The 10,897-nt window shown below is 52.0% G+C and overlaps 1 protein-coding gene across 2 annotated transcripts; it reads left to right on the forward strand.

Moving 5' to 3' along the window:
- Positions 1-69: 69 nt before the first annotated feature.
- PCYT2 (phosphate cytidylyltransferase 2, ethanolamine) lies at positions 70-10,754 on the forward strand. 2 transcript variants are annotated; one of them, XM_008630901.2, is made up of 12 exons: positions 73-442; positions 1,224-1,385; positions 3,301-3,367; positions 3,851-3,935; positions 4,962-5,006; positions 6,274-6,412; positions 7,022-7,104; positions 7,289-7,366; positions 7,989-8,054; positions 8,301-8,366; positions 8,823-8,911; positions 9,576-10,754. In XM_008630901.2, exons 1-12 carry the CDS (start codon positions 361-363, stop codon positions 9,664-9,666), a joined length of 1,053 nt encoding a protein of 350 aa, XP_008629123.1. In that variant the 5' UTR covers positions 73-360; the 3' UTR covers positions 9,667-10,754. The 2 variants fall into 2 exon arrangements, with proteins under 2 accessions (XP_017585420.1, XP_008629123.1); XM_017729931.1 differs by lacking the exon at positions 4,962-5,006 and having other exon boundaries at positions 70-442.
- The last annotated feature ends 143 nt before the right edge of the window (positions 10,755-10,897 follow it).

Raw genomic sequence — 10,897 nt, forward strand, 5'->3', positions numbered from 1 at the left:
GCGGGCCGGGCCCGGGCCCGGGGAAGAGCGACGCTCTCCGCGCAGAGTACCGGGCGAGCAGGAGCGAACGGGACCGCTCCGGAGCCGGGAGCGCCCTTGGGCTCGGCCGCCTAACGGGCCTCGGTGGGGCCGGTCGGTTCCCCCCCGGGCTGCAGCCGGGACCTGCCGCACCAGGACCGGCTCACTGCGGTGGGAGGAAGCGCTGCTGCGGGCCTTGGTGACCGGGCTGTACCGGCACAGCCCTGCCCGGCAGCACAGAGACCTTCAGCCCCAAAGCCTGGGGCAGATTGTCCGCAGCTTCCAAGGCAGCACGTCCCGGTGTACCCGGGCTGACCCGGCCCTTCTCTTTCCAGCTACGACATGGTGCACTATGGCCACTCCAACCAGCTGCGCCAGGCGCGGGCCATGGGCGATTACTTGATCGTTGGGGTCCACACGGATGGTAAGAGGTTTTACCAGGTTTCATCTCGTGTAGCCCCTCAAATTGGCCAGCAGCATTAGCCCCAAGAGAACCAAGAGCTCCTGATAGGGTCAGGCTTCTTCCTCCATCTGCTCCAGGAGCAGTAGCTTCCAAGAGAAAAACGTCCCTTCTCTGGGAGTGGAGTTACCCCTGTCACACTTTTGGACTGAGGATTAGGTGGGTCAGATGTTGCAGGCTCTGAGGGTTGATCTGCATTCTGTGCTATAAAAACAGTTGAAACTGCTGAAAATCAGTCTGGTTTTGCTGGTAGGAGCTGCAGGACTTATGTTTCAAAACAAGTTACTGTGTGGAGAAAACTCATTTCAAGGCTATCTGGAAGTTAAGTGCCAGAAACAAGTTCTTGCATGTGAAGATATATTTTCAAATGGGTTTATATATGCAGAATTTCTAGTATGAACCAAGCATAGTATGAAGTTACTGTTTAAGAGGGAAATTTCCCCATGGGGGATACTAGGATGCCCAGCTCATCCCCTCAGGTACAAGTATCTGGGTACAGGGAAGCACTGAGACCTTTTGCCCTCTGAGTGAATTCCAGGGCCCTTGTTAAGCACTTAGGAAATGCAACTGGGTGAAATTATTTTCTGATCTATCTGGGGCTTCCTTTGCTACCTTGGAGTGATCCCAAGCTGAGGATAAGCCTGCAGTGAAATTCACCTGCCCATGAAATGAGTGAGGCAGCTGTGACTGAGAGTCACTGTAGCTGCAGGACGTGCTTCTAACTGGAATTTTGTTTCTCCCCCAGAGGAGATTGCCAAGCACAAGGGTCCCCCCGTCTTTACACAGGAGGAGAGGTACAAAATGGTGCAGGCCATCAAGTGGGTTGATGAGATTGCTCCTGGAGCTCCTTATGTCACCACACTGGAAACCCTGGACAAGTACAGCTGTGACTTCTGTGTGCATGGGGGTAAGTGGTGTTTGAGGCAGTGGCTGTGCCCAAGGAGGAGGGCACGCACTCTTGGAAACCGGTGGTGCCGCCCTGGGAGGAGCCCCGGGAGCAAGAGCAGCCCCGGGAGCAGGAAGCGGCGGCGGGGGGGGGGCGCGGGGGGCCTCAGGGCTGTGTGCTCCTGGTGCCCTGCTGCAAACCGAGCACTGTCCCGGCTGGCACGGGGGTCGAGGATACCTGGTGTGTGCAGAGCTCTGCCTTCTCAACACCTGCACTGGGGGTCGGGGTTACTCCGTGATACAGGTCTGCCTTCCCAGTGCCTGCACTGGGCAGCACAGCTGCTCCTGGTCTCGTGGTCTGGAGAAACATGTCAGTGTGCTCAGAATCTTGAGAGTGGCCAGGGCCCTTGGTTTTAACTTACAAAAGTGAAATATGTTGTTTAAAATTATCCCGAGGTTGCCCTTAGTACCAGCAGAAATTTGTGCAAAGGGGAAAGCTATTTATAAAACTTAAGTGTGAAAAACACTATTGAAAAAGTAAGCATGCAGAAATACAATCATGTCTATATCTACTTATCCTGGGACAAGGTTAGATCTGAAAAGCTTCTCTCTTTATCCAGCTGATAAGCTGTTCAGTGGCTCAGCTGACCATGTGGCCAGAGACCTAGTTCTTACTGTGAACACTTTTTGGTGTACAGTTGCTGGAGAGAACCAGTGTTCTGAGGAAACGTACTTGCTGTGGGACTCTGTCCCTTCCTGGGCCGCTGCCGATGCTCATTAAGCCTCAGCCCTTCCTCCCTGCTCCTCTGAAGGAATTTTGTTAGTTTGACCAGGAGTAGTCTTTGCACTCATTTCGTGTATCTCTCATCTGATCCCAGCCACCTGCTATTGATAAGCCAAGTATTTCACTAAATGTAAATAAATCCTTAATCTTTAGAAGATAAATATGCTTTTTTCACGTGGATGGAGTGGTTATCAAATTCCTCATTAACTTCATTGCCTGCCCTGAACGTGTTTGGTGTACGTGACCCCTTACAGGGCTTGGTGAGGGGTTATGACAGTAGAGGAGTGCTTGTGGCCTCTGCTCCAACTGCTTGCATTCATCCCCTCTGCCACGTCATTCCGTGCTTCTCCTGAGCAACACGCCTGCACCGGCAGTTTTGCCAGGTTGTGTTTGTGCAAAAGCTGAGTTTGGAAATAGCTGAGCTTATCTGGGAAGGTGACAGCAATCCTGCTGTTTGTGCCTCTCCTGGCATGCCAAGCTGTGCTGGCAGTGTGTGCCCTCCTGTTCCTGTGCTCTGAGGGGAGGGTGTTGGGTTTTAGGAGAACTGAGCAGGACTGAGCCACCTGACTGTGGGTGCGCTTGTGGGCTGCCCTCTCACTGTTTTGGCAAAGGGAAAACAGCTTAGCTTTTGCTTGTGAAGGCTTTGTACCACCACCAAAAGTACGTGAGAGGTGTTTCTGCAGAGAGAGTTGGGAGCCATGTGCCAGGGATGAACCGGAATTGCCTCTGTAGAGGGGTCCCTGGATGTCACTGTGGAAGTGCCATCACTGAGAGGAAGAACTTTCCATTGGATGAACTGTTTCATTGACTGAAAACTTGTAATGTGAACCAATGGTTAAAACCAGTCCTAGAAGAGCTAAAAGGTGCTTTTTAACATCGATATGGATAGTGCCTGTTTATTGTCATTCAGACAATAATCAGCTGTGCCCACTGCTGTAATGGTATTTAGTATCCAGGAATATCCTTGTCTTCACAGACATTGTAGTCTTAAAAACCCCTGGCATTTTTGTGGGCGCAGGACATGTCCCCTGTGTATGCACAGGGATTTGGATTGCAGAGCTCCAGTCCGACCCTAGGTGTGTGGGACCTGCACAGCTGCTGCTTTTGTGCAGGAGAGCTTGGGTACAGTTCTGAGGCTTTTTTCTCTCTGCAGATGACATCACCTTAACTATCGATGGCAAGGACACCTATGAGGAAGTAAAGACAGCAGGGCGATACAGGTAACCTCTTGCTCCTTACCTGTTTATCTTGTTTTGGGCAAAGTTTTGGGGAATTTGTGCCCTGAAGGGAAGTCAGATGAAACATACCTATCTTCAGATCACACCTGAACTTGGCTGTATGTGTGTCAGAGCGTCAGTTGCTCCCAGCATTTTGGCTTCAGGGAAGTGGGGCAGACAGTCCTGCCCAGTGGGGCTGTCTGGTTCCTGGCAGATGCTGGTTCTGGTTTTAAAGCCTCACTGGGAGTTGGCTCTGTTGGGAGGTCTGAGTGAGGGAAGCGTTGTTCACATGAGCAGTTGCTGTGGCGTGAGGACGATGCAGACAGAGGCTCAGCAAATAAATGCTGTACTTGAGAAGGAAGGCTTGTTCAGGACAGCCCCTGGTTTGGATTGATCAGGTGTCACAGGCATTCCCGTGGTAATGGTGGGAAGACAGAGGCATACACTCCTGTGGCTTCTGCTTCATCCTTTGCTTGTCTCCCGCAGGGAATGCAAACGCACTCAGGGCGTGTCCACCACTGACCTTGTTGGCCGCATGCTGCTCATGACTAAGGCTCACCACAGCAACATAGTGAGTCAGAGGGCTTTGGGTGGGAGGTGGAGTACAGGGCATGTGCCACCTCTTCCCTTCTGCTGCCCCAAACGGAGTAGAGTGGAGGAGTGGAGCTCCTGCGCCTTGCTCCCAGGTGCATGGAGAGCGGGCAGTGGCAGCAAAACAACCTGCTTATGTTTGCTTCAACATGTCTGAGATCACAGTGTGATGGAACAAAGATTCTGATGCCTCATGATCAGTGTGGGCCTCAGGAATGTTAGGGAACTGCAGGCAAGCCCGTGACTTCTCCCAGGGTGGAACAACACAGTGCAGGCACATTGATGTGTCAGCCAGGTGCTGCCAGAATTGGAAACTCCTCTCCCTTCCCACTGAGCTTCACGTTTCTGCTTTCTGCTGTCTCTAGTCTGATCAGACCTTTCTTGAGTCTCCTCAGCTCACTTGCTGGTTGGGAGCTAACCTAACCAGGGAAGAGTAAAATAGGTGGTTTTATGTCAGGTAATGAGTCGAATTTACTGAGTAATGAAGGAATCTGTGAATAGAATCACCTGGATAACTGCAGGAACAAGCGACCCACAGGTGAATTCGGGGACAAAGGGAGATGTTTTGGTGTGCTGAGCTGTTAAATTGGCTTAGCTGTAACACGTGAGTTCACACCGAGATCTGCCCAGTGCTGCTGGCTGCTGCAGAGACCTAAGCCTGGCTCTCATGAGGGTCTTTAGCAGGAGAAGGGATGCTGTCCTGTCAGGGGCTTGCCAGGCTGAGGGAGGATGCAGCTGTGCAGCACTCGAGGGGTTGCAGGTTGGGCAAGAACCACCACCTTTGCTGGTGGTGCCAAGCTGGGATCAGATAAGGACACATTTCCTCTGACTCATGCCGGGACAGGACTCTGGTTTAGGTATTAACCAGTTTGTCAGCATTCAGTGCCCCAGATGCCTGGTGTGCGTTTTTGAACCTGGCCTTCCCAGCACTTCCCACACACAAGCATATCTTGGTTGGATGAGCTGTGCAAGTGCTTAAACATTTTGACTCTTTATCTCCCTTCAGGATGAGGACCTAGACTATCGGAAGCACACTGACAACTTTGGGAAGGTAATGTGAGTTCTGGTCGTGGACGTCTGGTTGTTGTCCTACCTGAGAAGGATTCCCAGTGTGCTTTCTGGCCTGTTGCAGGCTTGTTTGTCCTCCCACATGTAGCAGTAACGTCTCGGTGAATGTCTGCTGTCCCCATACGGCAGCACCTGCGGTGGTTGTGATGGGCAGGTGTGGCACAGGGCAGTGCATGAGCTGTCCTTCCGTGGGACCACAGGGCTGCTGTCCCCACTGAGCCTGTGCTGGATTCCTTCCTTGTTGTAAATTACTTCCTGCCACTTCCCTTGGGACCCGAGTGCCTGTGGTTCCAGCCCAGGGACAGCCTCTGTGGATGCTCCTCTCAGTGCTTGTGTTGTTTTGAAGGTGGTGTATTGGGTTTGGGAGGTATTGACACAGCAGGCACGTGGCCACACTGTGTTGCAGAGCTCGAAGGCAGCGCAGCCCTCTCAGCATTGCAGCTGCTGGGTCCAGCTTGCAGCTCGCACTGCTTCTAAAGGGTCATCAGCCCTGTTTATTTCCTTGGCAGCTGGATTGTCCCTGCTTAATGAGCTGCACCAGCAGCTTGAGCAGGCCTTTTTTACTCACGGGGGTTTGCTGACCTGTATGAATCATCCGTAGTTCCCCACTATTTTGGGGGTCTTGAGCAGGTGTTATGGGACATATTGCTCCAGCACAACTGTTTCCTGGAGCTTGGATCTGGGTAGAATGGATCAGGGCATTGGGTACCCTACATGACCCCGCCAGCTGAGCTGTCTGCGTGCTGCCCTTTGCAGGGCCTGCTCTGGCCTCAGCTGCAGTGTCTGTGTCCTGCCAAGTCCCGTGGAGCAGCTTTGGGGAGCACAGCAGGTGACTTGGTGGCTGTTTGCACAACTACCACGTGGTGGGGACCGAGCTCTGTCCTCAGAGCTGAGGGGCCAGACAGGTGCCCTGAGGCTTGGCAGACTGTAGGTTGGTCGCGTGTTGTCTCCCGAGCATGTCTTGCTTCTCATGGAAATCCAGACCTGCCCTGTTGTCTTCCTCCTTCCTGAGCTTTCCTCTTGGCATCTCCTGAGCTGGCTGCTGAGGGAATGATTTAGACAGAGCATAAAGGGCTTTTGTGAAATTGCCTAAATACTTGATGCCAGGAATGTAGAAAGTCCAAGGTGCTGGGAGTTGTTACAGTTGCCAGGAAATTCAGATGAGCAAATTGCGCAGCACTGTGTTCTGTGTTCTCCAAACCCCCTCACAGAGCTTGGAAAGAAGCTGTGTCTGGTGTATGTTTTCACAGGGGCCCAAAGGTCATAGTCCCTGGACTGGCGTCTCGCAGTTCCTGCAGACATCCCAGAAGATCATCCAGTTTGCATCAGGGAAGGAGCCACAGCCGGGAGACACCATCATCTATGTGGCTGGAGCCTTTGACCTGTTCCGTATCCTTGACTCTCTTTGGTTGCAGCAGTGGTCTTTGTTTGATGTTCTCATGTTGGGAGGCACCAGACTGGATATTTGCCTCGGTTTTTTTTTTCCTTTTCTGTAGCTGCACATGAGGGAGGAGTCAGGAGTGAGTTCTTCCTGGCAGTTTCTAAGTCACAGGATGCTGAGAAGGAAGCTGTAGCTCCTCTGTGGAGCAATCTGTGGCTATTGGATTTCAGGACAACAGTTGGATACTCTCAACACTCTAATGATTGTGGTGAAGACTGGCTGCCATAGACCGAGAGACTGTAACAGAGCATCTGGAGCTGACACTCCATTCCTGGGGCAGGCTTTGAGGCTTTTACATCTGGAACAAGTAGAAATTCTGGATAGAGGCAAAGCTGAGTCCATGTAAGGTGGAGCTAAAAAATCTCTGGCTTTTGCCCAGAACCGGTGGAACCTGAGGAGGGAGGCAGCAACTGTTCTTGGAAATAGGCAATTAATTAGTAGTGCAAGAATAAAATCCTAGGGATTCCCATCTCCCACTGTCGTTTTTGAGTGACACTGTTTCTGTCTTCCTTCCTCTGTTTTCCATGTGAGCTTCAGTTCCTTAAACAGATCTGCAGATGTTGGTCATGTAGATTTCCTGGAGAAGGTTCACCAGTTGGCAGAGAAACCCTATATCATTGCTGGGCTGCACTTTGATCAGGTTCGTGTAGAACCTGTCCAAAGGCAGAGCTGCTTGGCCCTGTTCTCTGAACCAGGCAGGCTGTGCTCCGGGAGACAGGACAGGGATGTATTGACCAATACGGGAATTTCATTTTGGGAGAGAGCAAGAGGGAAAGGAGTTGTGCTCTGTCTCTCTTCTGACTCTGACTGGTGCTTTGCCGTAGGAGGTGAATCGCTACAAAGGGAAGAACTATCCCATCATGAACATCCATGAGCGAACCCTCAGTGTCCTGGCCTGCAGGGTGAGTGGGTGTCTCTGCGCGGTTCCAGAAATTGCCTGGAGCCTGGTGGTGCTCACTTGTGCTCAGTGATCTTGCATGAGTTCCTTGGTGCACCCTGAGAAGACAGACAAGATGAATCACTTGAGGCTGCCAGAGGTGCTGATGAACTCTTGGGAGGCTCTGCTGGGCTCCTGTGCTATCCTGGCTGATCCAAGCTGGTGACCCATCCAGCTGCTCTGCCAGCAGGGACAGGGCTGGACCGGGCCATGTAGGGAGCTGTGTGGCTCTGTGTAGACAGACATATGCCAGTAGAAAACTCTGCTTCCTGCAGCAGGGGAGAAAATTCCTGGGACAAAATCATGGGGAGCCTCAGAAATGTGTGCCTGGAGCAATTAACTTCTAGATTTGCTCTGTAGGCACAGAAAGGACATTCTGTAGAGGAACAAAAAGCTGCTGTGTTACAAGCAGTTGCTGAAGCTGAACCCACTTCCCTGTTCCCTTACTTGAACTTCTGAGTCTATAGCCAGGTGACATGCTCAGGTCTCTTTAAGAAGCAGCTGGTTTCTGGCTTGGGATTGGGTTTTGGGTTTTTGTTTGATAGGGTTTTTTTTCAAATCTGGACCCTACCTGGTTCCTTTTTTAGTATGTCTCAGAGGTGGTGATTGGAGCTCCCTACGCTGTCACTGCTGATCTGTTGGATCACTTCAGGGTGAGTCCTTGCATACTGATGGACACGAAGATGCTGGTGTGTGATGTGTGTGGGGAGCTAAAGTGGTGCAGGATGACACAGGGGTGCAAGGAGGGAGTGTCCTGCTCAGTGAGTTACAGAGGGACTGCCACGCTGGTGCAGGAAGGTGGCTTTCCTGATCTCCAGGCTGTGCTCTGTGGGAGTAGTGGCAGGAAATGTCCCTGTCATCTTTTGGATCTTGTCAGTGACTTTTGTGTCCTTCTCCAGGTAACACTTGTTTGCCATGGGATGACTGAGGTAGTGCCAGACAAGGACGGTTCTGATCCATATGAGGTAAAGTACCAGCTGCTTTGTCAGCATTTGATATACAGAGCCTGGCTCTGGTTGTGTTCCTGGACTGAGAAGGTGTATTTCAGAGGAGGCTACCTGGGCAGGGCCTTGGCAGGTGATGCAGCTTTTCATCGACCCCTGAGGGTAGCTACATGGAGCAGTCAGTAAATCATTCCCGACAGCTCCACTCTTCCAGGCATTGTTTTACTCTGCCTGTTTCTGTGCCTTCATGGCAGGGTGAGAAATCCTGTGTGCTTTGCTCTCTTCCAGTCCTGGGCAGCTCCTGTGTATGTGGGGCTTTGCTTTCAGCAAGCGTTTGTTTTGCCTCCGAGGAGATCACTGTGCATCCTGCCTGTCTGGCCACCACGGGACTTGCCACAACTCAGCTCAGCTGTCACTGCTGAGCTGCACACCCAGGTCCCACATGTTTTCACAGCCCAGTGTTATGTCTGTCTGCAGGAACCGAAGCAACGTGGCATTTTCCAGCTGGTGGACAGTGGCAGCAATCTCACCACAGATCTAATTGTGCAAAGAATCATCAAGAACAGGTTGGATTTCTTTGTCTCCTGGTTCTGTCGCATACCATTCCATCCAGAATGTCTGGGGACTGATTAATGGGACCAAATAGGGAGAAAAGGGGTTATCTAAAGGCAAAGGGTCAGAAAACTTGTTCCTCCTCTTTCATAGCTTGGGGAGACTTTAACTGTGGTTGTACCAGTCTGTACAGGGAAAGGAACAGCTTAACTCTGCTGTGTCAGAATGTGCTACGTGGCACATTTATTGGATTTCTCCTATAATGATAAATTTCCTTGCTGTATCCTGGGACAAAGAGCATGTTGCTTCTCTCAGAGCTTTGGTCTTTTTTCTTTAGGCCTGAGTCCTTCACCTTCAGCACCTTGGCTTACATCAGTGATAAATTTGATTTTGGTGTTACAACACCCAGGACAGCCCAAGAATGGAATAGCAGCTTCTTCCACAGAGGGAGAAAGAAGTAGGGTGGGACCAGTGTGGGAGCTCAGGACTGCAGTGATGGCAACAGCCATGGAAAGCTCTGGGAGAGGCTCTGGAGGAGTCTGGGGATCCTGAGTGGTTTCTGAAGTGCTCTCAGAATAGAGCAGCATAGGAGAAGGCAGCGCTCTTCTGCTCCAGGTGCTTTTGTCTACAAGAGGTAAGGATGAATGAGAATCTCACAGTATTGTGTGATTTTTGCAGGCTGGAGTTTGAAGCTCGCAACCAGAAGAAAGAAGCAAAAGAGCTGGCTGTGCTGGAGGCCATGAGAAGGCTGGAGGAGGAGAAGCACTAGGCTGCAGAGCGTGAACGTGTGGTCCACAGAGCGCTGCAACTTCACCCTCCAGGAGAGCAACAGCTTTTCAGGAAAGGACCCCTGAAGGGTGGGCAGCACTGCTGGCACTCAGGATGTGCTGTCCTACCCTCTGCTGTCCTAGCTCTTCCTGCACTAATTATGCAGACAAAACGAGTTGGGATTCCGCTGCCTAGTTTTATCTCCGTTAATCAGTCCCCGACCCCTTTCCCAGGAGGAGATTTGACAAAAAAAAAGGTTTTAATTATAACTAATGTTTTAACATGTTGATGTGCTTTTACCTTCTGCCATTTCTGGCTCTTAGTAGGAGGGAAGTGGAGGAGCTGCCCATGCCCCCTTGCCCTGCCAGACTCTGCTGTCCTGACTGGGGTCTGCATTCCAGAGCAGCCCCTTGGGCAGTGGTGTGGGTGGCTGGACAGACAGCGAGCAGCCTCGGGGACAAGACAGGGCTCATGTAGTTCCTCCTGCAGCTTTTGCTTAGGAACAAGGGGCTGGCTGCCAGAGGTGGTGCTGGGCTCTAGGGTTCACTGTGCTGCCTCTCCTCAGCTCCTGCCCCTGCACAGACCCAGAGCTACTCTGGGTTGAGCTGGATAAAGGCAAATCCTTTGCTGCCCCAGTGACAGGCTGCAGGTGGCAGCTGCTGCAGGGGTAGGTGGTGCTGGCGTGCTAGGTGGAGGTGTTGCTCCACATGAGGCATAGGAATCCTGGGGCCTTTTCCCAAAGGCTCTCCATTTGCGAGGCAGCAGGACCCGATGCCTCGTGTGGACTGTACTCGGAGACCCACTTGCTGCTGCTGCCAGAGCCCACCTTGTGCCCGATGGCTTACCTGAGGGTGGGACCTGGCCAGGTGAAGTTTTAGGGTTGTTTTCTGATGGCCTCTAAGGGGAGGTGCATGGCTGGGAGGATGGGTCCTGAGCTGTGAGCCCCTTTTGCCTCTTACATTCCAGGGTACTGTGGTGGATATCCTGAGCAGCTCACTGCACTGTGCCAGATGGTCCTTCCAGGCTGTGTCTGGTGTCCTCTCTCTTGTAAACTTTTATTGCTGATCATTAATAAAATGTTGAAGAGTTGTGCATTGGTCTTTTTGGGGCTTGAGCCCAGGTAGCAGAAAGGGGGCATAGGGAACATGTGCTGCAACCCCCCTGCACTGGTACTGAGTGGGTGCACCACGCTCCCACTGCATCTCTGCAGCTCCAGCGGCTGGGGGGGGGGC

This window comes from Corvus brachyrhynchos, unplaced genomic scaffold, assembly GCF_000691975.1.
Source record: "Corvus brachyrhynchos isolate BGI_N302 unplaced genomic scaffold, ASM69197v1 scaffold340, whole genome shotgun sequence".
Taxonomy (NCBI): Eukaryota; Metazoa; Chordata; class Aves; order Passeriformes; family Corvidae; genus Corvus; species Corvus brachyrhynchos.